Below are 20767 nucleotides of genomic sequence, written 5' to 3'. Positions count from 1 at the left end.
GCTTTGCGTCAACGCATCGCATTGCGATGCGGCATCGTTTTTGCGATGCGATGTCGCACCTTAGTGTTGTGGCCTCCCTAATTCACACGTAAGTATGCCAACGCGCACTGAAACCGAAATACTTGAGCAATTTATTACTCACCGTAATAATAAAATAAATTCTGTAGTGATAATAAAATGTGAAGAACTTCCATCCTGTGTACACCAAGTGATCCAAATTTCCAAAATAGCCCTTCCGTCTCTGCCACGGGACGGGTTCTGTAAATAAGTATAATTTAAATCTTTTGAAGAATAATTTATTCTTTCACTCGCGAATCACGGCGCGAAAGCCTGTAAAGTCGCGCGTTTGGGTTTGTTTTACTATCTGGATCTACTATTTTTGTCTCAGCGAGAGCAGAGACATTGTTGGCCTCGCATCTTCTCGCTACATCCGCTACCCGATTCAAAGCGAACGCGGTTGCAAAGTTCAATAGGTATCGACCGAGCTTTGAGGGTCAATTGCGGTAAAATAACAGCTGATTGGCGGACACTCACTTACTGACTGAAATGCATTGTTGCAACAAGATTACCATAAATGCAGCCAATCATACCAATTGATATTGTAGCAATGATTGATGCAGCTTTTCCTAAATCATGATCATGCGCACGGCATGGGGTACGAACACGAATTGAGGCGCGACGACGGGACGGTCTATATGCTGAAGTCTGAATGGTTTTTAACAACATTTCCTATATATGCTTATTTTTCTTATACACAGGGTGTAACCAGAACGCTGGCAAAAACGAAGACAGGTGATAGTACCTAATGATGATTACTGATATGATAACACAAAAAAAAACGCGAAAGAAAATATAAAAAAATCCTATAATTTTGTAAAAGTTTACGATGTATTAAAAATAAAACATCTGACTGACGCTAGAAGTCAACGAACTTTGCAAAAATAGGTCACTCGGAGTCAATGCTGCGTCGTAGGCGGGGCATGACCCGAGTTTTGCACGCTATACATTGCGGGTTTGAAAAATTCTAAATCACTAAAAGTACAAAACGAAGTTAATGGTTATTAACAATAACTCTAAGTTTTTGCTAGCGTTCTGGTTATACTCTGTATAGAACCTATATGCAGACACATCCCCTTCACCTATCCTCCAGAGTTTACTTGACCACCACCCAAACCAAACGTAATTTATGACTATCAAGTTCCTGCGAGTGACTAACCAGCAATATTGTTCAATGCGTTCTTCGTCAACTCATGGTCTTCAACGGTTCCATGTATTGACGCTCTCGACTCGTATATGGCTCTACGTACAAAAATGTATTGTTCAAATGAATTAATGGCATTCATAAATAAAAGGTCAATATTAATTAATTACTGTTTCCCATACAAGGTTCTGCCCGAAATGACCGCGCAGGGCAGGCGTGTTGGTCATCGCACATCGGACGACATCAGACGAGTCGCAGGGAGCCGCTGGATCCAGGCGGCGCAAGACCGTGGCATGTGGAAGTCTCTATAAGAGACCTATGTCCAGCAGTGGACGTCTATTGGTTGATGATGATGATGATGACTTCCGACATGCACGCACTTTTACGCAATGACATTGTAAACGACGTTACCACAAGTCAAGTTCACTAGCCTTCGTGAATTGAGGGCTAGTGAACTTGACTGAATAAATTAACTGCAAGGCAAGAACTGTATAAATTAACGCTCTCTAACATCATTTTATGATACCTAGGTATCAAAATTTCAGGGCTAATTACATGTACCTACCTATCTAAACATCGGTTCTTTCGTACGTACGTATGTCTTGCAAGGATCTCCTTGGACACAATCTTGTTGTGTCGCACACAAATTATATCATTAGCCTACCTATTACAAACTTCCTCAGAATCCGGTACGCTAATATTCATAGAAATGATTCCATATTTGCTCGCATTTTCCGTAAGGTCCTTGACCAGACTTGCGACATTGGCCGTCGGACTCGCGGGCAGACGCAGAATGAGTAAGGAGCCTAAATGCGCTCTAATAGTGGCACCGGCTTCAGATGTTCTACTGAGCAGTTCTGATACATTCTGTTCAGTATCTCGACCCCCGCTACGAAATGATAAACGGATACGGTATTCACGACCTGAAAAAATGGGAATTGTCTAAATAACCTATGAATTATATGCATTGAAATAGTGAAAAATATCGAGATTGATTAATTAGATTTCTAGATCTGCTTTGGTTAGGCCTCAAATTTTTGCTATGCAACTTCCAAAGGCTTTGCAACTTTTGGAAGCTCATAATTTGAAAACTATAAAAACTTGGAAACTATAACTTTGGTATTTGAATAGGTAAGTGCTTTTTGGGCCAATAAGCAATTTCAAAAATTGCTTCCAATACTTATCAGATTTATTCATTTAAATCGTAAACATAAAATGATTTTTTCATATTTTTTAAATTATGTCGATGCTTACAATTTGCAAAAATGTCATGAAATTGTCCTTCATGTATAGTTTTTTTAATAATTTGGATTATATTAAATAGGTACCGTAATTGAAGAACATATAAGCCGGAGTACCACCGAAGACCAAAACCTTGTTGTCGAATATAAAAACACGATCAGCGAACTCAAGTGAAATGCTCGTGAAACTAAACTTGACGATGGTTACATGGCCCTTGTATTGCTGAAAATTAAAATTTCATCATTCATTTTTACACCAGAATTACATCACATTAAAAAATACTTTATACTGGTATTAATGAAATAGTATTTACTATTTAGTGTAGTGATAGCACCACGACAAAAAAAGCTAAAAGAAACCCCGAAAAGTAGATGAACGGATTGCAGTAGAAAATCTACGGAAAATTGGGAAGTTGTGCATAGATGAAGAACTTAAAGGATTATTAATAAGAAAGAAGGAACAGTGGATAGTGGTTTCCACGCTAGGATTTCATAGTTCGTAGAAATAACTTACTTTCTTCCAAGCTTGTGCCTGTTAAACCAAATATTTACCAATAAATAATGTATGTGGTCAAGTTATAAAATTAATACATATATCTTACCATAATTTTGTCTTTGATGACTACGTTATAAATAGCATTAGAAGTGAATGTGGGAACTATTACAACCTGAAACGAATTACATTGATTATTACCTACTTAGATTATATTCTTCCCTCAAATCACACAATTTCTATTTGGAAAAGATAAATTCTCAAGAAGAGAAATGAGCTGCTGCAGGAATTTTTATTATGGAAATAGATTTGCTGTCATTACAAGTTACAACTAACTATACTTTTCTTAAATTGCTAAGACGTAAGAGTGTAAGAAAATAATCGTTTATGATACGATTACCTCAATAAAGGTAAAAAAATCTGTTGTCGAATGAGCACTTTTTTGGGATCTGGAATTTTGCTTTGCTTTCCCTCGATGAAAGTAATACATAATATTTAAAAACGACATACACTCAAATAATATTAAACATAAATTATTAATATGTGAAAAAGTTAGCTATTAATAATAGGAAAAAAAGAAAAAGCTAACATAATATTAATATAAATAATAATCGATGTGTCTATTTCGATGTGACGACTTATACAAACTTACCCTAGGCTCCAACAGAAGGGCAACCGCCCAGCACAACTGTGCTCGGTAATAAGAACCTAGGTTCCGCACATACTCATGTCGTCGACTTTCGAGATCGCACTCGGATAGAAGACGTTTTGAGCGGATCTCTACATACTCTTCAATGGTCTCGGTAGATTCATTCCATAGACAAAGCTGTAAGCAAAACCAGTAGTGAAGTTGCCTTGAAAATTAAAAAGTTCGACGTGCATTTTGAAGGAATCCTTAGAATAGGTAGATAATGTTTTCTTTTACCTATAATAAAAAGCTATTGAACCGTGAAAACTATGTCTTGTGTTTGACTTTTCTTTGGCTAGTTTTTATCTACTCTAGGCTTTGTCATTTCATTGGCTTTTTTTAGTATTGTCTTGGTTGTGTTAGTATTGTCTTGTCTTGCTCTTGTCTTGACAGTATCTTGGTCATGTCGTGGTCTTATCTTGGACGTGTCTTGGCGTTTTCTTGATTTGTCTTAGTCGTGTCTTGGTCTTGTCTTGACAGTATCTTGGTCATGTCGTGGTCTATCTTGGATGTGTCTTGATCTTGTCTTATTAGTGGCTTTGCCTTGTCTTGTCGTGCGTTGGTCGTGTTTTGGTCATGCCTTAGTGTTGTTGTATTTTTTATCTTGGCTTAGTCTTGTCTAGATCGTTATGTGTTTCAAATGAAAAAAAATATGATCGAAGATTGATACAATTAAACAAATGTGCAAAATTAAGACTAACACCACAATATAAAGTGAAGTGTTCTTGCACAGTGAGATCCTCGATAAGACATCCATTCCTGTGACAATACCCCATCATACTGCACATCGACATAGGGCTCACACCAGGCCTCAACTCTTCGCCAAGTACGCTTATTGTTCCTTTATCTGGATACGTCAGTCCTAGGAAATTTTTAGTGTAAAGCTTAACAACATTACCTACTGTTTACAATGAATACAAGAAATTATACAGACACCCGGTTTCTCTCTAGCGCTTCCCCCAAATTCTTCTTTTTCACGAGAGAAAAACAGAAACTAAAATATGATGCTATACGATTCTAGCCAGCTTCCAGCTTATAACTAAAAAAATGGAGCAGCAAATTTTGGAGCTCCAAAAACAAATTAAGCTCCTTTCTAATAAGGATAACAACCCAATGGATACGTCCGGATACAAAGAAAGTTCGGGTCCATCTGCTGAATATCATACGGACGAAGAGGAACTTGCGCAAGAAACAGAATGGATAAGAGTGAAGAGTAGGAAAAAAAGGAAACTAAGCACGTCACCCATTCTGTCACAGAGTAGAGAATTCGAAACGTCAAACACAGAAACGCGTAAAAATGAAAAAAAGAAAACTAAGAAAGTACCACTACCCCCGCCTATAATGGTGTCCGGTGTGGAAAACTATCAAACATTTTTTGACTTACTGTCAGGAAATCTTCCCGAAGCCTCATCAGATTTTACATTAAAAATGATGAACGCAAAGAATGTCAAAATAAACGTTACCAATGAGGACACCTACCGATCCTTGACGAAAATCTTAACTCAAAATCAATTTCTGTGGCATTCCTATGAGAATAAACAAGAAAGACCTATTCGTGTTATGGCTAAAAAATTGCCTGCCTCATGCCAGCCCAAAAGAATAATTGAAGACCTTCAAAGCAAGGGTTATAAAATAGAAAATGCAGTGAACAAACTAAGATGGCAGAATAAAGAGCCGCTTAATATGTTTACTCTAACATTTAATAATGTAGAAGATATAAATAAAATTTATGACATTAAACACATTCTAGGGTGTAAAGTTGAAATTCACCCTATCAAAACATCAAAACTGGTACCTCAGTGTAAAAAATGCCAAGCATATGGTCACACGCAGAAATACTGTGCCAGAGAGGCCAGGTGTGTAAAATGTACAGGAAAACATCTGACTCGAGACTGCACTAAGCCAGCAGAAGAAAAACCCAAATGCTTACACTGCGGTGAAGCGCACCCTGCTAACTATCGGGGTTGCATGGTTGCCAAAGAAATGCAGATCCTAAAAAATAAGAATCTTAAAAAATCATCAAAATCATCCTCATCTTATCCTCAGCGTTCATCGAAACCTGAGAAATCTACTAATTCCCATATAAATAAAACTAATGAAGACACGAACAAAAGTGAACATCAAACTTATGCTCAAAAAGTCTCTAGAAATTTGCCAAGCACAAAACTGCCCCAGGGAAATATGGAGAGCAAACTAGATGAAATTCTCAAATACATGTCCTCGTTTGACGAAAGATTGCAAAAACTTGAAAGTGGCGCTAATAAGGCTACCAATAAGCCGAAAAAATGAATAATAAGCTTAAAATATTTGCATGGAACTCAAACGGACTACTACAACATCAACAAGAGCTACAAGTAGTCCTTGATACACTAAAGATTGATATTTGTCTAATATCTGAGACACATTTTACTAAGCAATCGTTTATTAAATTTAACAGTTATAAAGTGTACCATGCCATACACCCAAATAATACAGCGAGAGGCGGCAGTGCCATCTTAATTAAAGAAAATTTGTACCATTATCAAGAATTCCAATATGAGGAACAGGAGATTCAGGCAGTAGCTGTGAAGGTCAAAACTACAAAATACGAATTTTCGGTAGTAGCTATATATAGTCCCCCAAGGCATTCAATTTCAAAAGAATATTATGTGAACTTCCTCGAGAAAATTGGACATAGATTTATTATTGGAGGTGACTTTAACGCGAAAAATACCTTTTGGGGCTCCAGATTGACTACTACAAAAGGTAGAGAACTCTTAAGTGCCATTAAAGATTTAAAATGCGATGTAATAAGTACAGGTAAGCCTACCTACTGGCCTACAGATACGATGAAAATACCAGACCTAATTGACTTTTTTATTTATAAAAACATATCAACAAAATATCTAGACATTGATGAAATGTTCGACATGAATTCAGATCATTCTCCTATTCTCTTAACGCTAAGTGACACAATCATATATAAAGAAACCTATCCTGGTCTTGTAAACAAAAATACAGACTGGGACAGCTTCAAAATGGATTTGACTAACAATATTAACTTAAATGTGCCGCTTAAAAACTCGGAACAACTGAACGAAGAAGTAAGAAAATTTGTATTAGATATTCAGCTGGCTGCTTGGAATAATACACCAAAGCTTAGGAAAAAGCCCCAAGGAGTGGTTGCTTATCCCAAAAATATCCTTGAACTCATCATTGAAAAGAGAAGGCAAAGAAAAAAGTGGCATCATTCGAGATCTCCACTTGATAAAAGGTTGCTGAATTACTTGACCAGGGCACTAAAGAAACAAATCAAAAACTTTAATGATTCGTCAACCTACAGTTATCTCCAAAGCCTCACGAGTGAAAGGAGTACCGACTATTCACTTTGGAAAGCAACTAGGAATTTAAAAAGACCATGTATGCATATTCCTCCAATTAAAGAAGAACATGGAATGTGGGCAAGAAATAGTGAGCAAAAAGCTAAAAGATTTGCAGAACATCTCGAAAAAATATTTCAACCAAACGAAGGAGAGCACATTGATTTTTCTACGATGGAAACAAATCAAGAAAACTCTCCCATTAAACTAGTAACGCCTAAGGAAATACTCAGTATGATTAATAAACTGAACTTAAAAAAACTCCAGGATATGATCTTATTACTACAGAAATCCTGCGAAACCTTCCAAAAAAAGGAATCGTAAAATTAACGACGCTGATTAATGCAGCATTTAGAATTAAGCACGTCCCTGATTTGTGGAAAGTTGCAGAAGTAATTATGATCGCCAAACCAGGCAAACCACCAAATGAGGTCACATCATACAGACCAATTTCTCTGCTACCAATTATCTCAAAACTTTTTGAGAAGCTACTGCTCAGCAGATTGAAACCTATATTAGATGAGAAAAATCTGATTCCTGACCATCAGTTTGGATTCAGGGAAAAGCACTCGACAATCGATCAAGTACACAGAATAACAAATATAATTGAAAGAACACTAGAAGAAAAGAAAGTCTGTTCAACCGTATTTCTTGATGTAGCACAAGCCTTTGATAAAGTCTGGCATGAAGGTCTTGTTCAGAAACTTAAAGTATTACTTCCTCAACCATTTGCAAACATATTAGAATCATATATATCTGATAGAGTATTTCGAGTGAGGCAAGAGGAAGCTTACTCCAAACTCAAGGTGATCAAAGCTGGAGTACCTCAAGGAAGCGTTCTGGGTCCTGTCCTTTATCTCCTGTACACGTGTGATCTTCCACAACCCGATCACAATACCATCGCTACTTTTGCCGATGATACTGCTATCATAGCTGTGGGTAATACTCACCAGGAGGCATCGGGCAAAGTTCAAATAGCTCTAAATGAACTACACAAATGGACGAAAAAATGGAGAATAAGACTTAACGATTCCAAGTCTGCCCATATTGATTTTACTAATAAAATACCAAAATATTATCCCATTTATATTGACCAACAAAAGATACCCTATGCTAACACGGCAAAATATCTTGGAATGACTCTTGACAGTAAGCTACGCTGGAAAGCACATGTCAAGAAGAAAAAAGAAGAGCTAGAGTTACGGTACAAAAAATTGTACTGGCTCATAGGCAGAAACTCATCACTGTCAACTAAAAATAAGATACTATTATACAAACAAGTCCTAATGCCAGTGTGGACTTATGGTATCCAGTTGTGGGGCTGTACCAGAAAGACCAATTTACTAATAATTCAGCGATTCCAAAATAAAGTGCTTAGGGGTATCGTCAATGCACCCTGGTACGTCAGGAATGTAGACATTCATCGCGATCTCCAAATGGGCTTCGTGGACACAGCTATTAGCAAACACGCTAAATCCCACGAACGCAGGCTCCATGAACATGTTAACGTCGAGGCTATCCAGCTCCTCGACAACACAGACCTAATACGTAGACTTAAGAGGACTAAGCCTTTTGAGCTAGTGTAGTTATAGTGAAAGTGTAGTGCTAGTGCAAATCAAAGATCACACGAACAAAGTGAAAGCATAGTGCTAGTGCAATTTAAAGAACACAAGAACAAAGTGTCTTCCAATAAGGTATCTTAACTATAAACTAAGCTAAGTCAATGGACAGATTCTTAGGTATAAGTACGTTTATAAGTTTAGGTTAATATAATATTGCTTATTAGCCTCTTTCATAGGCTAGATTGTAATGGTAGTAAAGTACTGGTGACAGTGCTTTACGACAAAAAAAAAAAAAAAAAAAAATACGATTCTAGAATACTTAATATCATCTGTAAAGAAGTTAAACGATTGAAAACATAAGATTGTGCCTGTGAGTAAATCTTCAATAGTAAGAATGGTGTTTTCTTGAACTGGTTCAGAGTAAAGCGTCGTGAATTCGCCGCGGTAGATGTCCAGGGTGACGTTGCTTAGAACTGGACCGTCCATGATACTCTGTAAATAGAGGTTAGAAAATTAAGTATGAGTAATTTAATTTTGTTGGTCGATGGTTTTTCTTAGCGACTGTTAGTATTTTAGGGGATTGTGCCGGTAGTAAATACGCTGTTCCAAATTTTATTTTAAATTCATTATAGGCACACGCTTGATCACAATCACCTGGCTGTGGTTACCACCAACCACACAAGTGGTTATGTGGCCTAAGATGAAACGCGTTTACATAGAAGATGCCTATTCACTCTTGTTTTAAAGATACCATGATAATAATTGGTAGGAAATACAGATCGTGGAAGAGTATTCCAATTTCCTCGAAACCTTAGCCATGCGTTTGAGTTGATGATGATGCGTATGAAATGAGTATATGAGTTGGTAACTCGCAGAATAACTAAAACATGCAACCAGATTTTAGTCAAAATAATTGGGACAAAAAAGAATGGGACACGATGAATGACATGTGACATGGGGAAATATAAATTAAAACTAATGAAATGTATAGGCAAAGTTGCTCTGATTAACCGATTTCCAAAAAGGAGGATGTTTTTCGGCTTCGGTGCGTTTTTTTAGCTATCTAATTTGCGACTTTATCACTGCAGAATGATATGTTTTGGTTAGACGAATCTACCTTAGAAACATTTCTAAAGCTAATAGCTTTGGCTACAAGCTCATCGACTTCTTGTAACTTGTCGCGCTCTTTCCCTGAGGGTATTTCTATTTGATGTAGTTTGTTGACATCCTAAAATAAATAATTTGTTCATTAGTATTTACATTTTTTTCATGCCATAATTATTATATTAGTATTTGTAGAAGTAGAGAGCATGGTTGATATAATATCGAATTTAGCAAAAGTGATTAGGTAGATAATTTTTTTTTTAAATTTCGTTTAAAGAATTGAATGTTGACAAAACTGTTAAACTATCAATAATGTGATGGGCAGGACACAAGAACCAGAAAATGTTACTGGACAATATACCTGAGGGCCGCATAGAATGAGGAAGACCTAGAAGTAGGTGGATTGACGGAGTGGAGAAAGACAGAGGGAGAAGACAGAAATAGAAGAAGGGTTTTTGGAATTTCTGAGCTGGAAGGAAGCTGCTTCCTATCGCCTCCGATGGAAAAGTTTGCTTGACCAAGCCAAGGCCCACCCAGGGAAGTTGAATGTACAGTTTTCATGATGGTGCTTGATTTGTGCTGTTTTCCGTGGAGACCCTGGGCCATGGAGTCTTAATGCAAAAAAATTACGAGACATTTCACCGCGATTAATGGAAGGGCTGGCTCATTATTTGCGTAACGGATCGCCTGGCTGTCTTGGCACTATTCCACGCGGGCATGATTTGTATAGTATAATTAGATAAATGTTGTTGTTTTACTAACCACAGCTTTCTTGAATATGATAGATTTCCAGGACACCTCACCTCCGATGCCTTTCTGTTTGACAGTTCGTTGCAAAATCATCAGTACACCGAAGTAAATTACAATCATGACCAACCATGACAGTATTGTATAATCTGTATACAACACTGCATTTGATTCCCAATGGCCTTCCTCTGAAATATTATTTTACATACAATTATATACATGGGTAACCTTACTGAAATTGCAGATCTAGTATATTAATTATTATAAATGCGAAACTATTTTTTCACAATTACCCCGATCTTGACGTACGCAAAGATTTTTTGTTTTTTTGAAATTCAAATATTTTGAGAATATCATAATCAACATGATCAATCCTCTGCCAGGCTGGCCAAGTGCGAATTGGCAGACTTTGCACACCTTTGAGAACATTATGGAAAACTCTCAGGCATGCAGGTTTCCTCAGGTGTGTGTTCAGGATCGAATCTCTGATCTCCCAAATAGGAGACGGATGTTTGAACCACTAGATCACCGCTTTGAAAATATACTTAAATCTAAGTTTATTTTATTAGGAGATAAACAATTTGAATTTGATTTACTTACGGCCGGTTTGTAGCAAAGCGAATTCATTCAGTCCATGCATAAGACCTAGAGGAGGAATGATGAGGTGTAAGCAGAATGTGAACACTTCATGTTTGAGATCGATGCCGTGGTGGACGATCAGCTCTGATAGGAACGTCTGAAGTAGCGTGATCAACGCTGTCCAAACACAAGCTATCCAAGCTGAAAAGGGAATAACAAATTGTGATGAATTTGAGTATGCTAACATAGGGGCTTCTCTAATAATTTTAATGATACCTGACAAAAAGCCAATTGAAGTATCTAATTGTTACAATAAATCCTTTCAATGCTGGAGATGACATTTGTTTGTTAGCTTTGAAAATCATAATCATAATCATAATTTATTACAGTACGGTCCCCCGGTAATCTGACAAACAGTTTGCAGGGCAGTGTCGGACTATCGAATGTGTCAGATTATAGAGTAGGCACTGCCTAAGACCCCCTATTAAGTCCGGAATTTTCTACAAATACACGTTTTATAGATGGGACAGCAGTCAGGTTCACAGTTTATTTACCATTATAATGGTGTGCAATAGTTACCTAGCATTAACAATAATCATGTTAATTCAAAGAAATTTTAAGCAGGTACTAATTCTTAGGATGTAATAAGAATAATTACTTTCTATATCGATGTGTTAATTACATGAATGACAATGACAATCAAGATAGACGGAAATTGAAAATGCTAAACTGATCGTGATGATGAACACCAAATTTAATTTTTTTCGTGGGAATTTATTTAAGTTCCACGTGAAAACAGACAATGTTACCTACTAGTTCAGTTAATTGTAAGTAAAAGATTTTTTATGAAGGTATGATAAATTAGGCGTCGGTTATGTAGTTACGCTTTTGGAAATAAATTTAATAATATGGAGAGAGCTTACTTTAAAGACACACTTACTTTCACTATGGTACATTGCCATAATCATAGCGATCATGATCATGACGGAGACGTAGGCGACGATCAGAATGAGTGTGAAGAGAAGATGGATCCAGCGGAAGATTAGTGTGAGGGTCATGCTGCCAAGTATGCAGATCGGAGCCGCGGTCAGGTAGGCGTACACCAGCCAGCTCGTGTACATCGAGGAGAAGTCAACGTCACGGATACGGAGAGCACGCTAAAGAATTTAGTAATAATGTTTGTAACTAGATGGCGCTGTACGATATTGTCTCGTGCTATCAACTTGGGAACCTATTGAGAACGTAGTATTTTGTCCGTTAAAAGATTCGGATAAGTCGAAAACACAGCTAATCTCAACGAATGATAGCGTGACGCAGGAGAGCAGAAAGATCATAACGGAGAACTAGTCACCTACCTACTTACTTACCTACTGTATTTACAGGACTGCCCAAAAAAGGTTTTCAGGGTCCATGTCTGTGAGTTTCTTTGTTCCACTATAACTTTTAAATGTCTGAACAGATTTGGGTGTATGAGGTATCATTAGAATCCTTACATCATCCCATGACACTGTCTATAATTTTTTGGAAAAAAAAACAATACGGCGGCTATATGGTGCCATTTTCAAATGTACTTTTTTACGTTGGCAAGGGCAGTCGTGTTTTATTTTATTTTAATTACGACTTGTATAATAGAGTACCTACTAATCTGATTCGAGGATCCAAGTTTTTAATTACAGTTACAACCTTACATTTAAGATTTTGTTTTTGAACATATTATTATATTTAAAAAAGCTATAGAGAGCCTAGTGGTCAGGACGTCCGCCTTTTAATCGGAGGTCAGGGGTTGGACCCGGGTACGCACCTCTAACTTTTAGGAGTTATGTGCGTTTTAAGTAGGTAAATAAATGTCACTTGCTGTAACGGTGGCCAGCGTGTTGGACTTTAGCCAAACCCTTTCTCACTCTGAGATGAGACCCGTTCTCTGTAGTGAGCCGGCAATATATTGAGATGATGATGATGAATTACCTTGAATCTACTGATGGTTTCAGACACAACCAGCGCTTGGGTTTCCAACACGGGTGGTAGGAGGGCGATCGTGAAACACGTCAGGATGTTGGATGTGGCTCTACGCACACGGTGCTGCTGCATCAGAGGCGACACCGGCATCGACGCCAGTTGTAGCTGGGAACAATTAGTATTTTCAACTTTCGAAGTAGGATAACTATGTCAAGTGGGGTATCATTTATGAAAGGTCTTTATCTGTGCATTCTAAAACAGATTTTTATTTATATTTATGCATCATAGTTTTTGAATTATAGTGCAAAATTTCGAAAAAATACGACTGTAGTACGGAACCCTTGATGGCCGGTTTTTTTTTGATTGAGATTTTTGAGACAATTTATTAGAACGTGATATGAACTCGTATGTAAACTCATTACATCTAAAGTGAAGAAAGAATAAAATAGCGTTCTATATTTGTAAGTCGGTCACTTGTGGGTTGTCGTTATCGTTGGAAAAAGTAATGTCTTTCTGTTAATATAATAAATTATATTTATGTATTTACGAAGATTGAGTTTCTTGGGCGATCCACCTCCTGATCATAATACAATTTAGAAATCACTACTTCCCAAATCGCTTCAGCTGGAAATCGAATACGAGGACCACCCATTTATAAGACCACTACGCCGTGGCCTTACCAGTTTTTTATTAATACCGATACAAGTTAGCCCTTTGATTGCAATCTCACCTGGGGGTAAGTGATGACTGATGATGCAGTCTAAGACGGAAGCGGGCTAACCTGGAAGGAGTATGGCAGTTTTCATTAAACCCATACACCTTTGGTTTCTACACGGCATCGTACCGGAACGCTTAATCGCTTGGCGGCACGGCCTTTCCGGTAGAGTGGTAGCTAGCCACGGCCGAAGCCTCCCACCAGACCAGACCAGAAAGAAATTATAAAATTCCAAACCCCTGCCGAGACTCGAGCCCGGGACCTCCCACTAATAAGACCACAGTGCTTACCACTGCGCCAGGGAGGTCGTCAAATCGTACTCAATGCAATCATTAAATTTTATTATTAGTTTTATTGTTACTACCATCGAAAAACCTTGACAGTTAAAACGATAGGTCATTATTATAATAAAAGAGTTCAATAACCTTTGACCGTATTTCTGTTTTCTTATGACACACATTCTGTTAATAAATTACCTTATATGGCATACTAGGTAATTGAATGTTTAAAAACAACTTATCTAAAAGCACTTATTAATCAATTCTGAGGTGTATAATTTGTCACAAGTCATATCTCATTTGTTACTGATTGTTGTTTTAACGAAATTAACATTAATTTTAATTTAGCGATAAAAATATTCTTTATCGCTTATTTCATCAGTAGGTCAACAATGATCCGTCAGCATCAATTGATATGATTTATAATTTTGCGACATAATTCACAGCCGAAATAGCTCAGTTGGGAGAGCGTTAGACTGAAGATCTAAAGGTCCCCGGTTCAATCCCGGGTTTCGGCAGAAAAATTCTTTTTAATTTTAATGAAAATATAGTTGGTAGGTAATTAACTAATTTCATTACTTACTTAAAACGTACGTATAGGTACTTAATTGAAAATTTGTTACGCTTTTTTTCAAACTTTGTCTTAAGTTCATAATGAACATCCATCATTATTGTAAAGCTATTTGCTATTGCGCCCGCGCAGTACGGTTTTTAACCCGAGAAAGCGAATTTTCATGTCAGTAACAGGCGCTCTAAATAAATTTCGATGCTCATCAATTCGCATAATCAAGAGCATTGTCTGTATTTTATTAACCGGGTAACTGACATCAGCCAAAATATTCTACTGACCAGCTGCCAGCCTATTTCGTCTAAGTACATGGCTACAAACATTTAGATGCAAAAATTGGTGAACTATGCGACACTCAATCGTAGTTAGGAGGTGTACAGCTATATTCTAATTCTGTGGTACAGCTAACACGACGCTGCCCAGGTGCGGGTTGTGGGAACTGACTGAAGGCTTCGTGACGTACTTGGCACGCTCTGTACTGCGGATACTGAACTCACAGCGTAATTAGGAGCGGTGCTCGTAACATGGGTCAGTATAGCCTGGCTGATGGCTAGCTGTACAGCTAACACGCCGCTTCTCAGGTGCGGGTAATGGGAACTGACTGAAAGCACTCGTCAAGTACTTGGCACGCTTCTGTACTGCGGATACTGAACTTACTTCGTAGTTAGGAGCGGTGCTGCTAACATAGGTCAATATAGCCTGGCTGATGGCTAGCTGTACAGCTAACACGCCGCTGCTCAGGTGCGGGTTATGTGAACTGACTGAAGGCTTCGTGACGTACTTGGCACGCTCTGTACTGCGTATGCTGAACTTCCACATGTTGTTATCCTACAAGCGTATAATTATCAATCCGTGACTATGGCAATCCTCGCCTGAAGTAAGGTTCAGTAGGTTAAAATGGCACTTGTTGAAAATTTAAGCTACCCTGATCGGTTTTTCATGCTATCTTTCGTAAAGGAATGCAAGTAACTTTTATTGGCATGAAAAAGTAGTGCCAGCTTTAACGGTGGAGGAAAAGCATCTTGAGGAAACCTGCATGCCTGAGAGTTCTCCATAATACTCTCAAGGTGTGTGAAGTCTGCCAACTGCACTTGGCAAGCGTGGCGGGCTATGGCCCTGAATCATTCTCATTCTGATAGGAGACCCGTTCTCAGTAGTAGGCCGACGATGGGTTGATCATAATATTTATATACTTAGTACCAAAAATTAACAAAACAAATATGATTAGAACTAATCCTACCCCATTGAACCTATCCAAAAGAGATTGAGAAAATATTGTTTTTCCCTTCATACAGGGTGTAAACAGAACGCTAGCAAAAACTTAGCGTTATTGTTATACTACCGAAACACAATCCAATAGCAATAACATTTGCCTCATTTTATAGTTTAAGTGATTTAGTATTTTTCAAACCCGCAATGTATAGCGTGCAAAACTCGGGTCATGCCCTATCTACGACGCAGCATTGACTCGGAATGACCTACAACCGGAACGTTCGTTGACCTCTAGCGTCAGTCAGATGTTTTATATTTGCAATATATCCTGAAATTTTACAAAATATAGGGGATTTTTTTTCGCATTTTTTGTGATATCATATCAATGATCTCAGTACTATCACCTGTCTTCGTATTTGCCAGCGTTCTGGTTGCACCCTGTATAAGGGCACAACTAAGTTACCGCAGGTTTCCATATGACCCAAATGACAGGGCTGTCGATGGGCGTCCCTCGAGATCGATTGTACAGCATCCAGTTGAGATCGTCCTCAGTGCTGGCGCTCGGAAATCTGCAACAAATAGTATCTGCCACCTACTGCAAGGCCTGAATGTGCAAATATCAGCTATGCTATGTGAGAAATGTGAGAAATATCAGCTTTTCTACTGGCAGACGTCCAAGGCCCTTATAATATTAATCCAAAAACAAATTCTCTTTCTGAATCCCAAATTTTTCGCAGCAGTTTTCATAATTTGCTCATAAGGCGCGTTGTTTAGCACGTGTCCCAGGATGGAGCGCTTATTCAGCGAGGCAGGATGTCAGTAAACGTAAGCGGTGCCTGACACAAAGCCGCGAAAGAAAAAAGGTGCGAGGAACACAGCCTTTGCTATGAACATGGCTGGGAGAAACAACACTTCCATTACTAGAAGATTCCATAGACGATTAAAATATTAGTCCAAAGACAAATTCTCTTACTAAATCCCAAGTTTTGTGCAGCTATATTCATAATTGCTCGTATGGCGCGCTGTTCGGTGAGTAACCCAAGATACACCGCTTGTTCAGCGAGGCCAGGATATCCGCAGATGTTAGCGGCGCCTGAGGCACTGCCTGCAAGGGCGTGAGGAACACGGGCTTTGCTATGAAAACCGCCAATGAGGAACAGGATGGACGCGAACAGCGTTTCCATTGCTAGAAAACGCCATCTTCGCCTGAAACCAATGAATTACTTAAGTATTAATCACTCTATCTGCGCCATTAATGAGTGTCGTGACCACTTCCATTAATTACATAATGGCTTGTGTTTTCTTGATTATAGTGCGGTGATGATCCTACATGAATATACACTATGACCTCTATTGAGAATAGGTAAAATAAGGCACGGAAGAAAGATAGAGATCATAAAAATTGCAGACCTCATGCAGACCTCTAAAGTTCCGTCCAGCTACCGATTTAGGTACTCGTATATTGATATCTATATTATGTGCAAAAAATACACCTGTCTTTGTAGGTATGATTTTCCAGATGAGTGTATTGACGTGGCGGTAGAATTTACTGCGGACCGGCCTCTTCTCCAATATTGCAGTCATAATACGCAATCTTCATACAAAACTGCTGAGTTTTTTATCACAGCAGGAGAATTACTGGACCTTTACTGGTCATTTCACTAAAGGACAACTGTCAAACAGAAACTCTTCACTTTGACAGTTATAAACTAATCAGTAAAATCTCTTTTCGCAATGGGGAAAGTTCAAAAGTTCACCAAAGTTGTAGAGATCGTCGAACACGAACACTTCACCCAGGTCAAATTGGCATCAAATTAATACAAGCTCTGTAGAATTCACTGTTTCGAGTCTAAATCAAGACGAATCAAGTAAACATACAGCATATGCCCACGTGTGCACATCCCCGCTCGTCACGAGTACCTAGGTATTCCTATTTCCTTGTGGGGACGGGGCTACACGAGTAAAGTACCCCTGAGTCAGGGCAACGGGCTTTTTGTTAATATGTACCTACTACAGGCGCGCGTAAACAGAAGTTTAGTTTAGTTTAGTTTAATATTCTTTATTGTACACCAAAAAGAAAAGACACAAAAAGAACATGTAAAAGAAGAACATACAATCAGCGGCCTTATCGCTGTTGAAGCGATCTCTACCAGGCAACTAGGTTGAAGAGGATTTAAGGGCTAGTGAAAACTGGGTTTAAGGTGTACGTAAGTTGTTAGGGAACATAAAGATAATAATTATAATATAAGTAATATGTCTATTAATAGGCCAGAATGCCGTAATAATAATATATAGATAAAGATATACACAGGTACATATATAATACATAATATATACATATATTCATATATAATATAGTGATAGATGACTAATAATATACAACAATCATATTATGAGTAATATTGATGTTTTAATTGTAGGATATATATTTAATAATGTGTAATTACATAGAAGGGTTCTGACATTTTAGATAGTGTTTATATACACGAGAAACGTCAAGAAGTTTGGCGTCACCTGTACCATGGACGTCGTTCAGATTTGGCCTCAATAATCAGATTCATCAGTTACTGACCTCAGTAATGACTTCACCAAACATTAATCATCAGTTAGCTGTCTAGCTATTTTGGAAAACGCTTATCATTTATACCACAAACAATTCTTAAAATATTTTAACTAGCTTATGCTAGCGACTTCGTTCGCGTGGACTACACAAATTTCAAACCCCTATTTCCCCCCTTAGGGGTTTTAATTTTCACAAACCCCTTTCTTACAGATGCCTGCTTCATAATAGCTATCTGCCATGGTAAATTTCAGTCCGATCCGTCCAGTAGTTTGTTGATCTGTGCGTTGATAGATCCAGTCTGTCCAGGTCAGTCACTTTTTTCTTTTATTAATAACTAGACGATGCCCGCGACTTCGTCCGCGTGGATACCAGTTTTTTAAAATCCCGTGGGAACTTTTTGACCTTTCCGGGATAAAAAGTAGCCTATGTCCTTCCCTGGGATGTAAGCTATCTTGAACGGATGGGCCGTGAAAGGCTAGCAGATAGACAGACAGACAGACAGACAAACACAATTTCGCATTTATAATATAGCATGGCTACAACTCTATATCGCCTTCAAAATATGCAGATTATTATTTTCGTCGTTTAGGTACCTACTGGGAAATACTATGAATGTACAAATAACTATGTTTGTTCTACTAATAATCACTGTGCAGCTAAGTGGTCCAGCTGTGATATAAAATGAAACCATTTAAGTTATGGCTGCAGTGTTCTGTTGTAAATTGGTAGGAAGTAACAATGGCCCGACTACATTTGATTATTGCTTTAGCAGTTTTAGTAGCTGTGTGACGCAGGTTGGTAAATTTTGTAACTTTAAGCAATTTTTTTTAAATGAAAATATTACAATAAATCTTTAAGCTAGCCTTATCTAATTACTATACAAATCATGCCCGCGTGGAATGGTGCCAAGAATACTGGCTGCATTTCCGCGCTGGACAGCCAGGCTGACCCGTTGCGCAAAAAATGAGCCGGCCCTTCTGTCACCAGATGAGGCTATTAATCGCGGTGAAATGTCTCGTAAATTTTTTTTTAGCACTAAGACTCCATGGCGCCAGGGTTTCCACGGCAAACGGAACAAAAATGTAACTCTCGATAAGAGAGGCTTACTTGCGTCGCTTGCCGTTTTCAGCTGTTTCTGCTGCAGCTCCCTTTCTTGATGCTGTCTTCCTGATATGACACGGGGCCAATGTGTCAACGCAAGTTGCGTTACCGCTCATCTCCGTTCCTAGGGAACCAGCGTTAATCCATGCCATCATCCCGACTAATCCCTGCGAGCTCAATGAACACAGGAATATCTATGTGTCTTTTAATCGTATCGTTAAAGCAAAATCTTTTATGGGAATATGGGAAATGATGCACGCGACGTCATCCACGCGGGTTTAGGTTTTCAAAAATCCTGCGAGAACTCTTTGATTCATCGGAATAAAAAATTAGACTGCGTCGTCGGGATGGCAGTTATTTTTCGTTAAAATCGGCTTAGGGGATGGGCCGTGAAACGATATCCTTATTATAAATGTGAAAGTGTCTTTGTTTGTTGGTTAATTGGTTGTTGATTTGTCCTTCAATCATGTCGTAACGGTGCAACGGATTGACGTGATTTTTGCATAGGTATAGATAAAGACCTGGAGAGTGACATAGGCTACATTTTATCCCGGAAAATCAAAGAGTTCCCACGGAAAACCTAATTCCACGCGGATGAAGTTGCGGGTATCAGCTAGTAGTTTATATATAAAACGATCTCCATTTTTTTAGCATTCCGAGTGGAGCGATCACCTCAGTTCGCAGGAGCTTCGGCACGTGCTGGAGCAGGAGGGTTTGGCAGACCAGGATTCGGTGGGCCTGGAGGATTCGGCAGGCCTGGAGGATTCGGCGGACCGGGCTTCCAACAACCTAGAGGATTCGGTCATCAAGGAGGATTCGGCCGTCAAGGAGGGTTCGGTCAGCAAGGAGGCTTCGGAGGTGGTTTCCCGAGACAGGGGGGCTCTATCAACATTGCGAAGAGTGTTAGTATTAGTGCAGGGCGTGGCGGGGGGCGGTGGAAGAGCTAGTGCCAATTCTGGTGCGTTTGGTGGGAAGTAGTGAACAGAAAGTGTGCCGCTTGAAAGACGTTTTTGTGAACTGTTGATTTTGAAAATTAATTCGTATTAAATATTTTTTAAGTATGATTTTGAGTCTTCTTTTCCTTTGTTAATTTTGTACATATTATAATTCTAGTTCATTGGAATACCTTACTCCTATGCCATTGAGATTATTTATTTGTTTGTTAAAATATTTTTATTTATTTATTTTTATTTATTTTATTTATCCAGAGTTATATTACAATATTTATGGTTGAATTTAGTTGCAGCACAATATTATAAGTATGAATGGTGTTAAGATGAATAAATCAGTTCCATTTTTCAATATTTTTCTTCTTATCTTACCCACCTAATAAAAATAAAAATTGTCTCATACACCCAGGTTAGGCCCTGAAAGAGCCTATGGCAAGGGTTAGGATGGTA

At 38.3% G+C, this 20767-nt stretch overlaps 2 protein-coding genes and 1 non-coding gene across 3 annotated transcripts in view; 2 read left to right on the top strand and 1 right to left on the bottom strand.

Annotated features, from left to right (window-relative positions):
• Window positions 1–16253, bottom strand: part of LOC117990430 (ATP-binding cassette sub-family A member 17-like) — a 39576-nt gene extending 23323 nt beyond the window's left edge. Inside the window, exons 1-15 of the mRNA XM_069507903.1 lie at window positions 16167–16253; window positions 15149–15319; window positions 12940–13095; window positions 11915–12131; window positions 10996–11175; window positions 10411–10583; window positions 9662–9772; window positions 8913–9036; window positions 4325–4485; window positions 3588–3761; window positions 3045–3110; window positions 2530–2665; window positions 1866–2124; window positions 1217–1299; window positions 143–258 (exon numbers count right to left, since the gene is read on the bottom strand). Of these exons, the coding sequence (XP_069364004.1) occupies window positions 143–258; window positions 1217–1299; window positions 1866–2124; window positions 2530–2665; window positions 3045–3110; window positions 3588–3761; window positions 4325–4485; window positions 8913–9036; window positions 9662–9772; window positions 10411–10583; window positions 10996–11175; window positions 11915–12131; window positions 12940–13095; window positions 15149–15319; window positions 16167–16235 (2196 nt within the window). The 5' untranslated portion in view covers window positions 16236–16253. The remainder of the gene's footprint in view (window positions 1–142; window positions 259–1216; window positions 1300–1865; window positions 2125–2529; window positions 2666–3044; window positions 3111–3587; window positions 3762–4324; window positions 4486–8912; window positions 9037–9661; window positions 9773–10410; window positions 10584–10995; window positions 11176–11914; window positions 12132–12939; window positions 13096–15148; window positions 15320–16166) is intronic.
• On the top strand, window positions 14369–14441 carry TRNAF-GAA (transfer RNA phenylalanine (anticodon GAA)). Its single transcript has one exon. It is a non-coding gene; the product is annotated as a tRNA-Phe (tRNA).
• Window positions 16254–18952: 2699 nt separating the features above from the next.
• On the top strand, window positions 18953–20431 carry LOC138404279 (uncharacterized). Its single transcript, XM_069507844.1, has 2 exons — window positions 18953–19060; window positions 20019–20431. Exons 1-2 carry the CDS (start codon window positions 18965–18967, stop codon window positions 20343–20345), a joined length of 423 nt encoding a protein of 140 aa, XP_069363945.1. The 5' UTR covers window positions 18953–18964; the 3' UTR covers window positions 20346–20431.
• The last annotated feature ends 336 nt before the right edge of the window (window positions 20432–20767 follow it).

Source organism: Maniola hyperantus, chromosome 2 (genome assembly GCF_902806685.2).
Source record: "Maniola hyperantus chromosome 2, iAphHyp1.2, whole genome shotgun sequence".
NCBI classification, from domain to species: domain Eukaryota; kingdom Metazoa; phylum Arthropoda; class Insecta; order Lepidoptera; family Nymphalidae; genus Maniola; species Maniola hyperantus.
Note: the sequence above shows the minus strand (reverse complement) of the source record. Positions and strands in the feature narration are given on the sequence as shown.